Source organism: Podarcis liolepis (assembly GCF_965112155.1).
Source record: "Podarcis liolepis genome assembly, chromosome: 6".
Lineage (NCBI taxonomy): Eukaryota > Metazoa > Chordata > Lepidosauria > Squamata > Lacertidae > Podarcis > Podarcis liolepis.
The window spans coordinates 91,760,965-91,782,798 of NC_139559.1; the positions used below are offsets into that span (position 1 = coordinate 91,760,965).

The 21,834-nt window shown below is 45.5% G+C and overlaps 1 protein-coding gene across 1 annotated transcript in view; it reads right to left on the minus strand.

Moving 5' to 3' along the window:
* The window catches only part of CACNA1E (calcium voltage-gated channel subunit alpha1 E), a 479,552-nt gene that overhangs the window by 89,994 nt on the left and 367,724 nt on the right, over positions 1–21,834 (minus strand). The window contains exons 23-25 of the mRNA XM_083509855.1: positions 11,654–11,884; positions 7,755–7,884; positions 2,059–2,118 (exon numbers count right to left, since the gene is read on the minus strand). Coding sequence (XP_083365981.1) covers positions 2,059–2,118; positions 7,755–7,884; positions 11,654–11,884 — 421 coding nt within the window. The remainder of the gene's footprint in view (positions 1–2,058; positions 2,119–7,754; positions 7,885–11,653; positions 11,885–21,834) is intronic.

Consider the following 21,834-nt stretch of genomic DNA (forward strand, 5'->3'; position numbering starts at 1 on the left):
TAATTTTGGCAGACTCAGCAAGTGCAGAGAAAGTGAGATTATTCTTGGATTTATTTGGTGTGGGGGTTTCTTTTTACTAGAAAACTCATCAGTTTTGCCCCTTCTGCTTCCTTCCCCATTCCCCCACCAGCTTGTAGAGGAATTTCATAAACTGGACTCCAGCATATCAAATAATTAGAAGAAAAGACTTGGGGAGAGAGAGAGGGAGGGAGAGAGAGAGAGAGAGAGAGAGAGAGAGAGAGAGAGAGTTTGCATGTGGGCACAAATAGTTTGAAAAGTGACGCAGCAGCAGAAGTTCTTGGGTCTCCCTAATAATGTGGCGTCAGGCCCAGCCCACTCCTTGGCATTCCTCCCTCCTGTTATAAGAATTTTAAGGTCTCAAATGTAGTATAAATATTCATAAATGCACACATCTCTAAATATATAAACCATATGTCTGAAATAGTATAGGAGAGCAATCCTGAAGCCATTTTGACTCTCCCAGTGACCTCAAATATTCCTCTGCAGTAAGGGAGGCAAATGGGGAAACCCTTCCCATTATCCTTTTGCTTGCAAATCCGGGCTTAGGGGCATGAATTTGTGCATGAATAGGCTGAGCCTATGACCTGGATTCAGGAACTAAAGTATGAACCATCACCAAAGAATGGCCAGGCTGCCCAGGTAATGCAACCAGCGAGTATTATCAGGTATCCTGGCGGACAGGATTTCTGCTGTAGTCCATCTCCTTCTGTGATGTATGTATGATGACTTTGGGGTGGTCTTTGGCTAAGGGGGTTGGCCAATGTCCAAAGCCTTTAAAGGTTCCTGCACACTTTTGTTCAGGGTCTCTCCCTCCTTGCAAGGAGGGGAGGGAACTCTGCTGCAACAGAAAAATAAGTATCTGCCTTGATTTCCACTGGATCCTGCCTCTATCTATCCTTCTCTGACCAATCATGGACTTAGGGGACTCAGAGCCCCGTGGGGAGTTGGGCAGCAAAAGCCAAATCCCAATTTTTTACATCACTTCCTCCCTCCCTATTTTGCTGACACACGTTGCTTTGCTGGACCTTGCTATTGACATAGCTGGTCATTGCCTTTGGGGACAGGTTGGAATTTTTGCAGTTGGCAAATTGGCTCTGGCCCTCTGCCATCCTCATAGCAATTGTCACAACTTTGGCAGCTTAGGCATTGGGTAGGCATAGTCTTGAATGGTTGTAGCCTCTGCCCACCCCTCTGAAAAAGGGGTATCCCATTAAAGAGATCCTGGGGAGATGCTTCTGTCTGCTCCCCAGGTGTAGTCCACTGGGGGACCTACTCCTTGACGTAGGTCAGGGACTCCTTCACTTTTGGTTGACCCCAAATGTAAGTCCTGTCTGCTGGAAGCCTGGAAGTGGTGGGTTCTACCTAATGCCTATGCCAAACCTCTTACATCTGTAGTTGTGGTCTGATTTTACCCAAACGCTAGTAGGCATGTGTCAGGGAACTGCCATCGGCTCAGAGGCAAGAGGGGGAAAGGCAGATGGATTACAGAGAGCCCCCAAAGATCGTGGGAAGCAGCACTTCCTCAGCGGAGGAAGGAAGCCACGTCTTCTAGTGGGGAAGAGCTGCAGGGCTCGGAGGATGCAAGGCGGTGCCAGGACACCTTGCCTGGGCAAAGCAGGGAGGAGAGAGGTCCCCCTTTACCCAAGCCTTCCTTGCACAGTAGGCTTCGCGCAGAGAGGGGAGGCGTAGGTTGGGGGTCAAGAAACTAGTTTGCTGGGGAAGATTTAAGGACCGCCCACTATCAGATTCTGCTAGTGAGTGAGCAAGACATGGAATAGAGGCGTTCTGCATTCTAAAGGTTTTAGCACCAATAATAAAGCTTTTGAAAAGACCAATGAGGCATCTTGCCTGATCGCTCTCGAGCAACCACCCAATAGCCATAACAACATGCCTTTTTATTCCTGGAATTTGGGCGGTCCAAAGGGCAGGGAGGTGGGAATGTGTTGCCACACAAAGGAATGATGGCAAAGCACACTGTAGCAATATCAAACCTACCATCTTTCCATTGATTTCACGATTCTTTCCCTTGCTTCTTACCTTGATAACCATCTCAAAGGTGAAGACGCCAGTGAAAACATAGTCAAAATATCTCAGGACCTGCAAAGAGAAGAAGAGAAGCTGAAGGATATATTTCTGATGAAAACACTCACCTATTTAAGTATCAGCTGTATTATATGCATGCTGTTATGTTCTTTTTCAGAATTCCAAACAGCAGCGCTCACAAATTTTCTTCAGTCAATTTACCTGCATAAAAGACTGTTGCAGCAAAATAATAAAGAGCCTTGTGTCGTACCTCAGAGACAAATAAAATCATTATGGCATAAGCTTTCATGGACTACATACAGCTCACTTCACCAAACACATGAAAAGGACTCTAGTTCACAAAAACTTCTGCCACAATGAACTTGTAAGTCTGGAAGGTGCCATAAGACACCATGTTGGCGGCGTCCCCCAACTTGGTGTTTGGAACTAAAGCAATGAGCCCCAGCTACCATAGCTGTTCTAGCTGAGGCTGGCTGGAATCTGTCTGAAACAGGGGCAGTCAACATGGTGCTCTCCAAATTTTGATCCCATCAACCCCAGCCAACAAAGCATGTCAAGGATGATGGGTGATGTAGTCCACAAACATCCGGAGGACATTCTGGTGGCAACTTCTGTTCTAAAGTATTTTGGGGGAAAGGCTGATATATGTTCCTTTACTAATGTCGAACCAGTTTTATATACTAAAATGCACAATAAGTAAAGACAGTGATCAGCGAAACCTTCACTACAGGTCCAGAACGAACACAGACTTTCTAGTAGAAACATCTCTGGGCCTGAAGTGAGCAATGCGCAGGCATATTGTGTGAAAGGAGGCACAATGCGCTGCTATTGGATGACCTGATTTAGAACGTGTTTCAGAATCTCGATGCAAGTAGGGAAACACAGTTAGTTCTGGAAAAACCATGGCGAGAAAAAAAAGACCACAGTGACACACAACCTGAACTTATGTTAAAATCTAAAAGCTACCATTGGCCAGAGATCTATGTGGGCACACAGCAGGGTCTCATGATCTCCTGGGACCTCAATGGTGAAAGCCATTTGCACTGGAAATTAAAGGGGAAATCAGCCCAGAGGTTCAACAAGAACTGTGCTGGCATGTGATCCCTTTGGGTCTCTTCCAAGAAAAATAGGTTGCCGCCTGCCTGTTTCATGAGGAATTCTTGCTAGAATGGCCTGGCAAATTACAGGCAACGCATGGCTGCAATTGGTCAGAAGAGTACTTTCAACTCCCTTTTGAGAGATAAGTGCCTCCTTGGTGTTGTCACCAAAGCCACTGACTTTAAAGGGTTTAACTGCCTAGATTGTGCTCCACCAAGGCATCATGTTTGCAGGGCAAAGTGAATAGGTCACCAGGTGGGTAATAGGGACCAAACATAAAAATATAGGCCTCTAGGCCCATTGTCCCATTTATTATCCCACCTGGAGTCAATAGAAACTACTAACAACTCTTGGTCATTACTGCTCCTTAGTCATCAACAACAATTTCATTTTTTTCTGAACTGAGTCACATCAGACTGAATGGTGCAGCATGAAGCAACTTATCCATTCTGAGTTCTTTCTTTTGCAATTATTCTGGATGTAGCTTTTTGCTGCCCCCAGTAGCAGAGATATATTTTTGAGAAACAGAAGGCAAGGCTGGTTTAATTACAGATTCAGGCCCTCCTCCTTCTTTTGCCTCCACAGGAGATATGGGCAAACACTGTCATATTACATTTAAAAAATCATCATTTTATTATAGGCAAAGCTCCTAAAATATGATGTGTCTATAAAAAAATAATGCGAACGAAGAGCAGCCCTGATTCTTGCACCAAGGGAGGAAGAAAATAAATGCAGGCCTCAAGTATTGCCTGTCAGTTTAATTAATAATGATTAATAATAACTCCTTGGCCCTACCCTGGCATGAAAAGCAAGCGCCCTGGGGCGTCCCTGGCTCCACCTTCCTAACAGCCCCCATCAGAGAAAGCAGGAAGATGCCAGGACAAACCAGCCTCTTTCTTCCATCAATATGCAGAGAAATATGGGGAATGAAGATGGGGAAGCAGCCAGCATGGGCAAGAGCCAGGGATGGTGGGAGGACTTCTGGAGGACAACAGATTCTCTCCTCCTGCCGTTAAGTGAAGCTGGCCAACGTGACGGAGCTAAGCGTCATCGAAGGCTGGCTGCTACATGCCATCAAAGGGGCAGCTGCAGAAGCTGGTTTGAAAGCCGGCAACCCTCGTCGGCTGCCAATGCTTTCAGGCCTGTGCCTTATGCCTCCTGTGTGTCCTGCTTTTCCTTGTCCTGGGGTCTGCTGCCCATGACCCTCCTTAAACCCTTTGCTCCCCTTGCTGCCTCTCATCTGGTCTGCTTGCCTTTCCCCTGCCTCTTTGCCCTTAGCTTAAATGATGCCCATTGCCACCTACGCCCTGGCTTTCCCTTCCGACACCCACCCACAGCAATCGCTGCAGAGCGTTCACAAAAGCGCCACATGGAGCAGCCAAAAGCGTAGCCCCCACACACAGCATGCATATTCTTCTAGGCCCACTTGTCATCAAGCGGAGACAAGCTATATACGGTTCTCCTTGTGACTAGGAACAGATGACCCATGGAAGTCTCTGTTTCAGGACCCAGCACTGCTATGATTCCGACATGAAAGCTCCGGCGCTGCAAGTATCATTTCCCCCTCCAAGCTAATTTGCTACGCACAATGGCTAACTAATTACCCGCCTCTGGGACCAGAGAAAACGATTCATCAGATTGGGGAGCTGAGGCCAAGCATTCTCAGCCTCAGCGGGACAAAGGCTCCTTTTCAATGTTTAAAGTACAGTTAAGTCGGAAGATGCAAACTCCCGCAGGAGTGGAAGTTAAAATAAGATGCACAGCCAGCCTTCTCCCATCTTTTACTCTCAGGGTTCCCAGGTACCGTTGACTTTCTTTCTTTGCCTCTCTTCCTGTCCCTACTCTGCTTCTTAAGACAACTTAGTTTTAGTTAAGAATTTATTCATGACTTCTGCACTGTGAGGGTTAAACGTCAGAATGCAGTCCATCCTGTATACAGCCATCAAAAGGGAGCAACTACCAGGAGACAGAGAAAAGCAATGACAAACCTAGATAGCATCTTAAAAAGCAGAGACATCACTTTGCCAACAAAGGTCCGTATAGTTAAAGCTATGGTTTTCCCAGTAGTGATGTATGGAAGTGAGAGCTGGACCATGTTGGTACTAAAGGGTTAAGAGGTAACAAGTCGCTCTAATCACTGAGCAGCTGGAAGTCATTAAGCATCCAGGAATGTGAGTTAGTTTGTATAAATAGTCAGTTCACCCATGTGTTTTCTCTGACCTGACTTGCAGACTCAGTTTGTGGCCATGGGCGTGTTTGCTAATATGAGTTAAATTTAGATTTAAATGTAAATTTAAATTTAGAATAAAGTTTTTTTTAATGACAGAGATAAAAGCATGTGTGCTTTATCGCCAGGGTTTTTTCTTTTGTAAATAAAGTTTTTTCCTGAGTTCCAAAGTGCTTGCTCCAGGATTCTTCATTGAAAGGTACTGACTCTCCTGACTTCTTCAACCGCTGCACGAAATTCTATGCTGAGATAAGACTTATGGCGTTGGAAGTGCACTGGACGTTTACTTAACATTAAACTAATTAATAAAGAAGGCTGATCGCTGACGAATTGATGCTCTTGAATTATGGTGCTGGAGGAGACTCTTGAGAGTCCCGTGGATTGCAAGAAGATCAAACTGATCCATTCTTAAGGAAATCAGCCCTGAGTGCTCACTGGAAGGATAGATCCTGAAGCTGAGGCTCCAATACTTTGGCCACCTCATGAGAAGAGAAGACTCCCTGGAAAAGACCCTGATGTTGGGAAAGATGGAGGGCACAAGGAGAAGGGGACGACAGAGGATGAGATGGTGGGATAGTGTTCTCGAAGCTACCAGCATGAGTTTGACCAAACTGTGGGAGGCAGTGGAAGACAGGAGTGTCTGGTGTGCTCTAGTCCATGGGGTCACGAAGAGTCGGACACAACTAAACAACTAAACAACCACAACAACCACCAGGAGACAAGCTACACCAGCCAAGGAAGCCTCCTTGTAACAACAGGTGTGTCCTTGTTCAATCCAGTCTTCCCCTTGTTTCACCTCTGCCTTATTCACCTCCGCCTTATTCTGTCCTCCAAGGCACAGGAGCCAAGCCTGACAACTACAAAGGGTTCATGCCACTGCTGACACTCTTCATCTATTGGCCATTAGAAATGTGCTGCCCGGTGGTCTCTGGTCAGCTCACAAAAATATGTTTTTATCTCTACACTTAATCTCTTTTTTGGGTCAGAGGGAACGACTCAATCCTCTGCTGCCTGTGGACCAACTCCACTCCGAAAGAGCCCAGAGTGGTATTTAATTGGTGTGTAAGATCAAGATCAGCCACCTGTTCCTATAAAGCAGGGGTCAGCAAACTTTTTCAGCAGGGGCCAGTCCACTGATCCTCAGACCTTGGGGGCCGGACTATATTTTTTGGGGGGGAATGAACAAATTTCTATGTGAGACAAATAACCCAGAGATGCCTTTTAAATAAAAGAACACATTCTACTCATGGAAAAAAAACCACCAGGCAGGCCCCACAAATAACCCAGAGATGCATTTTAAATAAAAGGATACATTCTACTCATGTAAAAACACACTGATTCCCGGACCGTCCACAGGCCAGATTTAGAAGGCGATTGGGCCGGATCCAGCCCCTGGACCTTAGGTTGCGTACCCATGCTATAAAGGCTGCCTTGGGATGGAGTTCTATGGTTGCTGCTCTTCTGCCACCACCATGCAGTGATATCTGCAATGACTCCATGACTCAATTTACCTGGAAATTTTTATTGTGAGAATTTCCAACTTTTAGCTGCCACCACAGAGCAGAAGACTAGCCAAGACACGCTTCTGCCCCTTTCCAGGAAGGGAAGTAAAAGTGACTGGGCTTTGCCAACAGAAGAGCAAAGAGCACTTTGGGGAACCTACTATTTTGTTCCACCCGGCAAAAGTTCACTATTTGCCTTTTGCAATCAGAATACTGTGGCAAATCTTTCCCTGTGACATTCAGTCTCTCTCTCTCTCTCTCTCTCTCTCTCTCTCTCTCTCTCTCTCTGTGTGTGTGTGTGTGTGTAACTACTTTGTCAGGGAGGTAGTTAGGATAAAACCTCATGTGTATCTATATCAATCTATCAATCTATCATCTATCGAGACAAATATATAAGGTATATGTCATTGGTAGGCAAACTAAGGCCTGGGGCCCAATCGCCTTCTAAATCTGGCCAGTGGACAGTCCGGGAATCAGCGTGTTTTTACATGAGTAGAATGTGTTCTTTTATTTAAAATGCATTTTTGGGTTATTTGTGGGGCATAGGAATTAGTTCATTTCCCCCCCTTCAAAATATAATCCTGCCCCCCACAAGGTCTGAGGGACAGTGGACCAGCCCCCTGCTGAAAAAGTTTGCTGAACTGACCCCTGGTATATGTGAACACTCAAACATGTAATCTCTAACTGCAGCCTGCAACAGTACAGCCCAGCAAGAGAACAATTTCTGTGTGTCTCGTAAGCATGTGGCCCAGTTCTATACTGGACTGTAAAGAGGGCCTATAGCTGGGAGAACTGGAGCTCATTTACATTAGGATCTCACAGTGGGGCAAGCATTGTCAGAAAAGCAACAACGGGGTAATCACTTTATTCCTCTCTGAGTTGGTCAGGACGGGATCCTCCGCTGCCAAGGCAATGCTGCTGGCTGCAATCACCAGAAGGATGCACATCTCAAAATATCGCAGGTTGACAATGTAATGGCAGACTCTTCGGATTCTGTCAGGGAAAGAACACAGAGTGGTCAGTGCGATATATGGTCATTGATCTCTCACCCACAGTTCTGATCCTTTAAGGCCCTTCCAATGTATACCAGTGTACAGTGGTGCCCCGCAAGACGAATGCCTCGCAAGACGGAAAACCTGCTAGACGAAAGGGTTTTCCGTTTTTGAGCTGCTTCGCAAGACGATTTTCCCTATGGGCTTGCTTTGCAAGATGAAAACGTCTTGCGAGTGTTCCGATTTTTTTCCGCTTTCCCCCCCTTTTTCTAAGCCGCTAAGCCGCTAATAGCCTTTTAGCCGCTAATCCGCTAAGCCTTTAATAGCTGCTAAGCCTTTAATAGCCGCTAAACCGCTAATAGTACTAATCCGCTAAGCCGCTAATGGGCTTGCTTCGCAAGACGAAAAAACGGCTAGACGAAGAGACTCGCGGAACGCATTAATTTCGTCTTGCGAGGCACCACTGTACTTGGCATTCATAGGGAATTTCAGAGCGTTTACAGAGTATTTCACATGTGTTTTCTCATCGGTGCCAATTCCTGCTGAGGCAAACAGAATTAGCACCACTGCAAGATGAAAATGATTAAAGCCCCCTCCTCCCAGGGTTCAAATCTATATCTGCAACTGACTAAAAAAAACAGCCCAAAATTATTTTAAAAAGAAAAATGCATTAATTTAATTGTTGTGTTAATACAGGGTCCATGGACAACCTGAAAGTAGGAGCAGTTTTAGCAATAAATATAATTGCACCAGTTGATGAAGGAAAACTTCAACCTGGGCCTGGTCTCTAATGCAATCATTCCCACAGAAGCTGGTCAGAGGTAATGGGACCCCTGACCATTAGGTCCATTCGTGACTGACTCTGGGGTTGCGGCGCTCATCTCGCTTTATTGGCCGAGGGAGCCGGCGTACAGCTTCCGGGTCATGTGGCCAGCATGACTAAGCCGCTTCTGGCAAACCAGAGCAGCACACAGAAATGCCATTTACCTTCCCACCAGAGCGGTACCTATTTATCTACTTGCACTTTGACGTGCTTTCGAACTGCTAGGTTGGCAGGAGCAGGGACCGAGCAATGGGAGCTCACCCCATTGCGGGGATTCGAACCGCCAACCTTCTGATCGGCAAGCCCTAGGCTCTGTGGTTTAACCCACAGCGCCACCCGTGTCCCTTATATCTTTTCTTAGAAGCCTGCAAACAGCACAACCAGGAATCTGGGTAAGCTGGAGCACTTGGCTTCATGTTGAATTTTATAGGGTGGAACTAGCATCACCACCTATCAATTAGGTGGCTCCTGCAGCGTTTTGTCTTGCATGACTCACCCCTCCCGCAACAGCACAAATCGGGTTGCCCAGTACAGCCCTGGTATCTTCCATTTTGGCTGCCCTAATATGTTCGCAAAAACAAAGCGCTTTGCAAGTGTTGTTAAAGTCTATCCCTGGGTTGCATGTGTGCTGGACCAACCACCTTCAGCCCTGACACTCCTGCAATGAACAGAAAGACCTGAAGGAGGAGTGTAAGCATGTTTGGCTCAATACACTCACCGTCCCTCTAGCAACAGCGATCTCTGGTCATCCTGGGTTCCTTGTTGTGATGAGGACTGCAAATTTCAGCCAAACAAATTTACAACCCCACTTCAGACCCTTCCACTCAACATGGGGAAGCTTTCGTTTCCCATGGGTCTCATGGTAGGGACGATTGCAATGTTTATGTTATCTTTATAACACTCAACCTTTCCCCAGGGGAATGCATGGCGATGTCACAGTTTATCAACACGATAGCCTTGTAAGGCAAGCTAAGCAGAGAGATGGCAATGCAATCAAAGCAACTTTGGCAGCTGAGACTCGCAGCTTCTATTCCACCGATTTCAGTAGGGTTGAATCCAATTAAAATGCAAACATTTAATTTCATTTAGTTCAGAGGTTAGGCTGAAAAGTGACTTTGCTTTCACACAAATTATTTGCTCTTCTACTGTAAGCTGCAGGTGGATTTGAAACCATTTTGCCCACTATCAGGAACACTGTGCTTTTGCTCTGTATTAGGTTCTGTCCACACCAGAAAGCATAATTCTCAGACCATCTGAAGCTCAGCACACATTCACTATACACTTTGGTCTGAGTGCCATTTCATGACCGCATTTATTTTATTCAAACCAGCCTTTTAGTACTAAAACATCTTTGCAGTTTTGTTTTTTTTAACAAAAGATAGGTATAGTGCTATAACACCATAATATTATAATGTTAAGTTTTGTAGTATGGTGTAACAGTGGTATAACACTATAATATCACAATGTTTTTTTAAAAAAACAATTTAAAAGACCAGTTGTCCGATCAGCGGAGGTGTTCTACATTATTCACAGAAGGGAATAGAGGAAGCTGCTATGGATATAGCCTCATATAACCAAAATTCTCAACTCTAATTAAGGCATAAAAGGGTTAAGACCATAGAGTAAGCTGTCCTGCCAGGCTTTGCTAGTTCACACCCTGACACCTTGGGAAGAAGGGCGATTCTTTCTCCATTCGCTATATGAACCCAACCAATAAGGGGTCCACTGAGGCCAGTACTGTCTACCTTGACTGGCAACAACTCCCCATGGTCTCTCTTGGACCTTTCATATCACCTACAACCTGATCCTTTTAACCGGAGATGTCAGCCATGGGACCTTAGACTTCCTGCATTCTGCATGTGCTCTATCTACCTTTCAAAATAGCATCCATTCTGGAACTTGGCCGCGACACTGGAATATGGCAGAAATGATGCTGGATTTTTTTTTTGGGGGGGGGGGAGGACAATGACATTTTGCACACCAAGGTGATTCAAACTTACCGTATTTTTTGCCCTATAGGACGCACTTTTTCCCCTCCAAAAATGAAGGGGAAATCTGGGTGCGTCCTATGGGGCGAATGCAGGCTTTTGCTGAAGCTTGGAGAGCGAGAGGGGTCGGCGCGCACCGACCCCTCTCGCCCTCCAGGCTTCAGGAAGACATCCGCAGCCTAGGCAGCCCTGTGGGAGGTCCCGCAGGGATGTCTAGGCTGCGGATAGCAGCCTGCCGCCCGGCGCGAGGGGCGCCCTGAAGCAGAGCGCCCCTCACGCCGTGCAGGCATCCGCAGAGTGGAGAGCCCTGCAGGAGTTCCCCACAGGGCTCCCCACGCTGCGGATAGCAGCCTGCCACCCGGCGGGCGGGGCGCCCTGAAGCAGAGCGCCCCCCGCGCCGGGCAGACATCCGCAGCATGGGGAGCCTTGCAGGAGTTCCCGGCAGGGCTCCCCACACTGCGGATAGCAGCCTGCTGCCCGGCGGGCGGGGCGCCCTGAAGCAGCGCGCCCCTCCCGCCAGGCAGACATCGGCCAGCCCCACAAGCTCAGGGGACAGCAGGGAGGCGCAGCGCCGCCATCCCGCTGTTCCTCGACCTGGTTTGGTTTCCCTGACCTGCTTTTGGGGGGGAAACAAAGGGGGAAAAAAATTCCTTTATTCCCCCCCCCCCAAAAAAAACCTAGATGCGTCCTATGGGACGGAGAGTCCTATGGGACGAAAAATACGGTAGATCTCCCAACTAGATAACAAACCAGCTCACTGTTCCCATTTCACTCACCAAAGTCTCCTAGGCCACTCGGCCGATGGGTCTTGAACTTTCTGTGGGGAAACCTACCCAAATCAACTTCTTTTCTGTGGAACCCTGGCATGTTGTAAAGGGTTCCCGGGAGTGTTTTAAAGCAAGCTTGAAAACCAACATATTATGCATTTCAAGCAGAAAAGCTAAGGCAGTGTATCTCACGGGTTTGTGGTGCTGAAGATAAACATCGAGCTGTGAGGCACCATGGGTTTGCCCACGGGTTTCTTCTTTTTCTGCTTCTTCTTCTTCTTCTTCTCTGCCTCTGCTTCCTCCTCTTCCTTTGTCTCTGCCTCCTTCAAAGGGCTGGCTTCTCCATCTGTCTTGTTGCTAACTAGAAAGTGAACAAGGCCCGTTACTGCTATCGCTGGGAGGGGAATGCATTTGACACAAAGCCTGAAGGGAGTTCATAGGCTGGACGCGTTACTTACCTTATAGTCCCAGAGTTTGGGAAAACAAGAGAGCAGAGGAAAAACAAGAATCGGGGGCGGAGGGATGTGGGCAAAAATATACTTAAAGATACTTAAAAAGACGCAATCTTACAAAAAAAAAAATATGACTGCTTGCATAAACTCACAGCAAATAATGGATGCCGAGTCCTGTTAGCAGGACTGTATCTGTTGTGGGCTAAAAATATTTTTATGTGTTGGGGGGGTAGGCAGGATGCTGAGACTCTTCTAATTCCTGGATGCAGCATGAATTTAATTCCTGAAACAGCCCAGCTAGCTTCCTGGTGAGGCAATGGCCCTCTACGCATGATATGATACGATAATCTTTATTGTCATTGTCCCGTACAGAACAACGAAATTGAAAAAATCTACATCAGACATTTTAAAACCAACAAGCCTGCTATCCCAGCTATCCCAGCCTGGTTAAGCCCCCTAAAAACTCTGATTTCCCATAATTAAATACAATATACTCCCACAGAGACTACCTTACACTGCATTTAAAACCAAAATCACATTTGGATAAAAACTGTTTCTCAGGCGGCTAGTCCTAGTCTTTATAACCCTGTACCTTCTTCCAGAAGGCAGAAGATGAAAGAGATCATTTCCGCGGTGCACACTATCCTGCGCTATCTCTGCAGCTTTCTTATGACACCTGGAAGCATAGATTTGATCCAAGGTGGGAAGAATGCACCTAATTATTCTCTCTGAAGTATGGGCCATTAAAGTAGCAAAGGAAGTGGATCTATATCAGATGACAAATGAGGGGGGCTTTCCCTCAACACGCTGGTAGGTAGAAAGACAAAAGCAAGAGTGGAGGGGCTTTGCCCTGCCAGATATGAAATTATATTATGAAGCAGCATGCCTATGTTGGCTAAAGGAATGGATCAAACTAGAAAATAAGGAGCTATTAGATCTTGAAGGTTTTGATAACAGATTTGGTTGGCACGAGTATTTATGGTGTGATAAGAAGAAAGTTCATAAAGGTTTTGGAAGCCACATTTTCAGGAGTTCGTTAATAGAAATATGGGATAGATACAAAAATATATTGGAACCAAAAGTCCCATATTGGCTATCTCCGCTGGAGGTTATGAGTGTTAAGAAAATTAACATGAGAGGTAAATGGAGTACATATGGAGAATTGGTAATTAAAGAAGGAGGAAAATGGAAACTGAAGAAGAAGAAGAAGAGTTTGGATTTGATATCCCGCTTTATCACTACCCTAAGGAGTCTCAAAGCGGCTAACATTCTCCTTTCCCTTCCTTCCCCACAACAAACACTCTGTGAGGTGAGTGGGGCTGAGAGACTTCAGAGAAGTGTGACTAGCCCAAGGTCACCCAGCAGCTGCAGGTGGAGGAGCGGAGACGCGAACCCGGTTCCCCAGATTACAAGTCCACCACTCTTAACCACTACACCACACTGGCTCTCTAAAACCATATGAACAAGTTAAAGATCATGTATATGATTGGTTGCATTACTTTCAAGTAAATGAAATGTTTAAAAAAGATCTAAAAGAAAGTGGTTATGTAGAAAAAGATTCTAAATTTCAAACAGATATAATAAACAATGAATGTAAAACTTTGTCAAAAATGTATAAGATATTGTTGGAATGGCATACAAAAGATGAAGAGGTTAAATCGGTAATGATACAATGGGCCAAAGATTTTGGGTATAATATACAATTTGATGAGTGGGAAAAACTGTGGAAAGAGAATGTAAAATTCACTGCATGTATGGCACTGAAAGAAAATGTTATGAAAATGTTTTATAGATGGTACATTACACCTGTAAAGTTAGCAAAGATGTATAAGATGTGCAACAAATGTTGGAAATGTAAAGAAAAAGAAGGAACATTCTTTCATGTGTGGTGGGAATGTAAGAAAGTGAAAAGCTTTTGGGAAATGATTTATAATGAAATGAAAAAGATGTTAAGATATACTTTTGTAAAAAAAACCAGAGGCTTTTCTTTTAGGGATTACAGGAAAGGAAATAAGAAGAAAAGACTGTAAACTCTTCCAATATGCAGTTACAGCAGCCAGAATACTGTTGGCCCAGAAATGGAAACAAGAGGAAATACCGATGATAGAAGAATGGAGAATGAAACTGACAGATTATGCGGAATTGGACAAACTAACTGGGAAAATTAGATACACCAGAGACCAAAAGTTCATCGAAGACTGGGGAAAGTTCGTAGATTATCTGAAAAATGTATGTGACGTGAATACAACGCTAGTGGGATTTCAAGAGGCACTGTAAAATCAGAGAAGTATTGTTAATAAGAAATAGATGGAGAAGGGAAGTTTAATGGCAATACGAATGAAGGGAATGTGTATTAAAGATATAAACATGGATGATTATCAGAGACACTGAAGGAAGTTCAAAAAGAGACAATTTGTTGAAATTTGGATAAAAATGTATAATTGTATGGAAAACTAATAAAAATTTATTTATTTTTTTAAAAAAGCAAGAGTGGAGGGTTGAGTTGTATGTAAGCTGGAAGATGGAAGAGAAAGAGAGAGAGAGAGAGCCATGCCTGATCTCTCTTGGAATCCAAGGCTGTGGCTATGGTGTAAGCAAGACCCTCCTGTTAATGGTGTGAACCCCTCCATCACAGGCTCAGGTTACGCATATGTGCAAATAAACCATATATCATAAAGACACCGCCGTCTCTGCTGCCCCCCATTCTCAAACCCGAACCCTGTGTAAGCTCCTGGAACCCCCCTGGAATCTTACGCCCCTCAGAGATTGGTGTGGCACACAACAATATTAATAGCAACAACATTCTGCGCACCAGCAATCCAAATTACAGGCCAAGGAACATAGAATTCTGCAGCCTGTAATTTGCATAATTTATTCTGCAATTGCTCCTGTTTTGCATGAGATATTCTGGTCTAGCTAGTCACGGGGAGAACAAAGAGCTCGGCAAAGCTGGGAAGCCGTGCTCCCAAACACTTGACATTCAGCAATTATTCTAGTTTCCGAGATTTCAAGAGATATTGCCCACACACTGTGGGTGAATGCATAATCGCTTGATTATGGCCAAGGCTGCCTATGTTGCCATCTCTCTTGCTTCTCCAGATCAGGTGCAGAAATATGGGCCAACGTTCTGATTCGCTTGGTAGAACCAGCCTAGTGCGCAACATGGAAAATTAACAATGGGAATATCACCATCTCTCCTCTTCCATAAGGGCTAGAAACCTTTTTAAAGCTGAACTGTGTATGCGCCCATTGGCCCATATTGCACTTTTCTTGCGCTGCCTGAAGATTCGCAGCCTAATTACAGCTCTGTCTGTCTAACACTTCCTTCCCCAGCTGTTGCAATGCAAACGCAACACAGGAGAACTGGCAGGTAGAGGAAGACATTTCTGCAGAAAAGGTGTGAGCAAGGGATTGCTGCTTTACATTCACACCTCCTGGTTCTGCAGTTAGTAAGAAGTTGATTAGGAGGAGATGAAATGGGAAAATAGAGAGAACATGAGAGGCTGTCAAGCACAGGGAAAGAGAGACAAAAGTGACTTGAGAAAGGCACTTTTTGGCGATGTTGATTAATTAATCTCCGTATTTAAATTCTTTCACCTGGAAGGTGAAGAAGAACATTCTTCCAGGTGTTTGTGAATGGCAAATGCTAAAGAAACACCCTCCTTGTTTCTGACAGCTGCCAGATCCAAGATACCTACTTTGAGAAGCTGACTGATCAGCTCCCAAATTATTCGGACGGTGCCATTTACTGCTAAGGGGAAGTACTAGATAATTTCCTGGAAGAGAGGGCTTTTGTGCTCATGTTCTGCTCTGTGAGAACAGCATCCTGGGTCAGCGGTCTGATCCAGCAGGATCTTCTTATGTTCCTAGGAAGAGCAAAGAATTTCAGAGCCACACAGAGCTCTTCTTCTCCTTATAACTATGACCAAGTTGGGCAAACCAAGAAAGTTTAAAACAGCGCAGAAACCACAACATTGGAAACGAGCAGATACATGTAGCATTGCTCTGCCCTAGCCTACCGAAGCATAAGGGCACCTGCAAGAATTGGTGTGGATGCCTTTCCTTGCTACCCACGAAAGCTGCCAGTCCTTTGCATGAAGGCCGACTGCCACCCATCCCTGTGAGAACTATATTTAGAGCAGAAGATGCTTATATAAAGCTTTACCAAAGGCAGAGAAACAGGAAGATAGCAAGCGAAGGAATGGGAAAGGGGGAAGGACGCAACAAAGCAGGCAAGAAGAAGATAGGAATCAGGAGCAGGTGAGATAAGGAACTGAAGACTGGCTAGTGAGCAAAACTACATGAGGAACTGGGGCAGAGCTCAATGGCAGAAAAGGTGCTAGGCTCAGTGGCGTAGCGTGGGTTGTCAGCACCCGGGGCAAGGCAAGTAATTTGCGCCCCCTAACCCGTGGATTTGTGCCCCCTAACCCTAACCCCCAGATGTTGCGCCCGGTGCGGCCGGCCCCCCCTGCACCCCCCCACGCTACGCCACTGGCTAGGCTCAGCCCTCAGGACTCCCAAAAGTAGTGGGGCAGGAGAAAGGAAGGGCTAAGAAAGCCACTTCTTGTAGAGCCGATACCTGTTTGAACAGGCAACACATGGACCAAAGTTCTGGGTCAGTATCTCCATATAGAAGTAAGGCTAAACTAGGGTTTAGGGTTACAAGAATGAACCACCGTCTCTGACTCACATGCCCTCTCTCCTCTAGTGCGGACACAAGGTGGAGCTTGGAAGCTTTCACTTCCATTTTAGATCAAGCCACAGCTTGCCATTTTTGTCAAAATCGGTGGTGAATTTAAACTACCATATAATAATAATAATAATTTATTATTTGTACCCCGCCCATCTGGCTGGGTTTCCCCAGCCACTCTGGGTGGCTTCCACAAAGACCAAAAATACACTAAGATGTCACACATTAAAAACTTCCCTGAACTGCCTTAAGATGTCTTCTGAATGTCAGGTAGTTGTATATCTCTTTGACATCTGATGGGAGGGCGTTCCACAGGGCGGGCGCCACTACCGAAAAGGCCCTCTGCCTGGTTCCCTGTAGCTTTGCTTGTCGCAATGAGGGAATCGCCAGAAGGCCCTCGGCGCTGGACCTCAGCGTCTAGGCAGAATGATGGGGGTGGAGATGCTCCTTCAAGTATACTGGGCTGAGGCCGTTTAGGGCTTTAAAGGTCACCACCAACACTTTGAATTGTGCTCAGAAACGTACTGGGAGCCAATGTAGGTCTTTCAAGACCGGTGTTATGTGGTCTTGGCGGCCGCCCCCAGTCACCAGTCTAGCTGCCGCATTCTGGATTAGTTGTAGTTTCTGGGTCACCCTCAAGGGTAGCCCCACAAAGAGCGAATTGCAGTAATCCAAGCGGGAGATAACTAGAGCATGCACCACTCTGGCGAGACAGTCTGCAGGCAGGTAGGGTCTCAGCCTACGTACCAGGTGGAGCTGATAAATAGCTGCCCTGGACACAGATTTGACCTGCACCTCCATGGACAGCTGTGAGTCCAGAATGACACCCAGGCTGTGCACCTGGTCCTTCAGGGGCACAGTTACCCCATTCAGGACCAGGGAGTCCTCCACTCCACCCTGTCTGAAACTAGCAGACGTTGGACCGCAGCTGACTTGCTTCATCTCAACTTCATAGCTAAGATGAAGCACCACTTAGGGTCCAGGTGACACGCCGAAATGTGGCTAGTTAGAATGAAAGCAGGAGTTTCTGGTCTTCTCCTTGAGGTTACGTTGAGGGAGCAGAGGGAATGGAGGAGCCTGTGTCCCTGAGGCTCATTGTGGCTCACTGTTGTAACGCTAAACTATGGTTCAGCGCTACGTCAAAATGCAGCCAATGTAAGGCAAAAATATAGAATAAAAAGGAAAGGGCAGCACACCTCAAGCAGAACTGGATGACAGCACTGAACTAGGTAACAAACTAGAAATAATAAAACTACGATGCTGAGTTAAGTCTGTGAGGTGCCACAGGTATGAAATTTACGGCATGTAATGCCCTAAGAGAGAATATTATGAAAATGATATACAGGTGGTACATGACACCAGTCAAGCTTGCAAAAATCTACCATTTGCCCAATAATAAATGTTGGAAATGTAAAGAAACTGAGGGTACATTCTTTCACCTTTGGTGGACGTGCCCAAGGATTAAGGCTTTCTGGGAGATGATCTATAATGAAATGAAAAAGGTATTTAAATATACCTTCCTGAAGAAACCAGAAGCCTTTCTCCTGGGCATAGTCGGCCAATTGGTGCCAAAGAAGGATAGAACTTCCTTTATGTATGCAACAACAGCAGCAAGACTACTCATCGCGAAGTACTGGAAGACACAGGAGCTACCCACGCTGGAAGAATGGCAGATGAAAGTGATGGACTACATGGAATTGGCAGAAATGACTGGCAGAATTCGTGACCAGGGAGAAGAGTCAGTGGAGGAAGATTGGAAGAAATTTAAAGACTACTTGCAGAAGCACTGTAAAATTAAGGAATGTTAAAACGATGTCTGATGGAAAATAAGGGGTATTGGTACAAAAACTTTTAAGAATATGTAAATAGGGACTGATAATTGGAAAAATCATATGTATAATAGGCTAACATCTAGAGTAAGGATATGCTAGAGGGTAAGGACTTGCTGAATTAAATATCTGAACTGGAATACAAAAAGGGAGGTGTGAGGAGGTCAAGAAAATAGGGAATGAAGTACAAGATATGAAAATACTAATCTACTTTCTGTTTGTTTGTTTTTTGGTTTTTCTTTTTGTACTTTTTTTCTCTTCCCTTCTTTTGTTAACTGTTTTCTATTGTGTATTTTTTATGTGTTTTATTTTTGTATTTTTATATTTTTGTAGTTTTTCTTATGTTTAAATTCTGGAACTTTTTATTGTTTGTGAAACTTTAATAAACATTATTATTAAAAAAAATAAAAAATAAGTCTGTGAGGTGACTTAATAACATGCTTTGCCCTCTCGGCCTATGGCAGCAAATGGTGTGGATCATTTTGATGTCATATCCTATGTTTCTATAGCTGCATGCTATGAGGGAAAGGAGAGGAAACTTGATGGCAGTTGCCGTCTTGGCCTCCCCCCATTAACTTAGAAGGATCAGGCCCCCCCCAAACCTGCCAAGAGCCTTAAAAATATATTCTATCCATAAAACACAAAAAAGAAGAAAGTTCTTGCATCTTCTGTGACCACCAGAACTTCCTTTCCGAATGGCCGCCCTGTTGTGGCATATGGATAAATAATTTGCTTCACGTCATATAAACTCTCGCTTGGGGGGGGGGATTTTGCATCGTATTTTAACAGCAAGAATGGAAAGAAAGCACTCATCAGAACAAGAGAAGCACAAGACTTGGAATACGCCAGAAAAATTCCGCAAGGAAAGAGAGTCTGCAGGACTTGGAATGTACAAAACTTTGTTACATAACAAAATTTGTTTTGGATTCCTGTCTTGAAGGACAGCTTTCAGCAGCCTTTTCACCGATTTGTTCTATGGCTAGACAATAAAACTGACGGATTGAATTTGCTGTCGAGGGGTGGTTCTGCCTACACAGCCAAGAGATCAAATTCTCCATCTTTTGTCGCTGGGACTTAGGGTGCAACTAGACGTGACAGCCGTATTTTTCTGATAATGGACATGGGGCAGGGTGGGGGGGGGGGGGGCAAGTTAAAATGCAGCGTGTGTGGGAAGAGGGAACTGAATGAGAAAAAACATAGCTTGCTTTCCCCTACCACACCAGGAGAAAAATGGGGCTTAAAATGATCAGGTTTTAGGGAACGCCTGAGTGGAAAGAGGACATTTCCAATTGCCGCCCCCCCTCACCCTGCTTTGCAGGGATTTGGTGGCAGCACACCCAGTTCTGCTCATGTGACTGCCAACACCATGCCCAATTTTGACAATTTTGAATTGCAACTCATTACCAAACTTAAAACCTGGTCTGAACAAAGACATTGGATTCTTATCTCATTATACATGACTAAGCCATTTCTCACCTTCTCACCCCTTGCCTTTTCCTGTAAGACCTATTACAGTCGTTAAGAGTCGTCAACAGGCTCATCTCAGCTATCTGTCAATCTCCCATTCCCACCACCCTTCTGAGTAATACCCCTCCCCACCTTCTCACTATATAGAAGGATCTGGCAACTTCTGTTTCAGTGTATCTGAAGAAGTGTGCATGCACACGAAAGCTCATACCAAGAACTAACTTAGTTGGTCTTTAAGGTGCTACTGGAAGGAATTTTTTTATTTCAATTTTGACAGGTCTCTCTTGGGAGCGTTGCAGCACCCCTGGGGCACTAACTTCTATTGTGGCTCCCTGGGGTTTGCACTCCAATGTGCAGCTAGCCAGCATATCCGGCTGGTGGGGAAGAAGGGAGAGAATGGGGAAGGTTCTCTCCTCGCTGCCCCTGCTGCTGCTCTTGCCACTGTTGCTCGACAAGCAAGCTGACAGAAGGAGGGGAGTGTGTCTGGATCAGAGCCTGGGACGAATATGAACCTTCAAAGCTCATACATCCTTTGAGGTGGCTTTCTACAAGTTCATATCTGAAGATGTTTGCTGGCATCACAGGTTCTGACTTCAGCAATCCCTGGGCAAGTGATGCCGCTACAATTGAAATCTGCTTCACACAAACAGCTCCCTGCATGGATGTGAGAAATACAACCCCCCAGCTTTGTTTTCAAGGCTCAAGCAGCCCTCCCTCCCCTAAGGGCCAGCAGGTCCTTGTTCCCTTTTGTCGCTACTTTTGTCACTGGGTCAAATTTGGTCCTACTAAGCCGTATCTGCAACCTATCCTTCACACCGAAAGGAGTGTCCAGAAAACACATTCCATGCAGCCATTTTTCCTAGCACATCCCTGTTCCATTTCCGGGTTGGCAGGTGCACGGCTAAGGAGCACCTCAACAGCACCAGTTGCTGACCTCCTGTTATAAAAGGAAACAGACGTGTTTCTCGTTCACTGTCTGTCACAGTCATGTATCGACTTAAAGTGCAGACTTCCATGTGCGAATTGGGCCATCCAACCTAGACAGCATCTTAAAAAGCAGAGACGTCACCTTGCCAACAAAGGTCCGCATAGTTAAAGCCATGGTTTTCCCGGTAGTGATGTATGGAAGTGAGAGCTGGACCATAAAGAAGAATTGATGCTTTGGAATTATGGTGCTAGAGGAGACTCTTGAGAGTCCCATGGACTGCAAGAAGATCAAACCTATCCATTCTTAAGGAAATCAGCCCTGAGTGCTCACTGGAAGGACAGATCCTGAAGCTGAGGCTCCAATAGTTTGGCCACCTCATGAGAAGAGAAGACTCCCTGGAAAAGACCCTGATGTTGGGAATGATGGAGGGCACAAGGAGAAGGGGACGACAGAGGACGAGATGGTGGGACAGTGTTCTCAAAGCTACCAGCATGAGTTTGACCAAACTGCGGGAGGCAGTGGAAGAAGGGAGTGCCTGGCGCGCTCTGGTCCATGGGGTCACAAAGAGTCGGACACAACTGAACGACTAAAAAACAACAAGATATAATGCCACAGAAGAAACATTAATTATCTCCCCTTGCTGCTTCAAAGTGTAGCACTTTTCAGTACAGCTGGATTGATACAACCTGTTGAAAAATCATCCACGTGTAGAGAAATATGTGGGATGTGATACATAAGTAGCAGTCAAATGCAACATTCTTTGTTTTCCTAGAGTGGACATGCAAGGGGATGTTTGGTCCAGCCAGTCAGAACTTCCTGTTTCCTCCTGGGCTGGGACATACTTCCTTTGTATGCGACTAGAGGTGGGCGTGACCTTACCTGTGCAGGTAACAAAAGCACAAGGCACGCAGCACTCTCTCGCTCTTTGACTTCCTTTGTCGTAGGAGCAACAGCTTTTTAGCTAGAGATGCTCTATTGGCTTTCAGACAATAGAGGACACTGGGGAT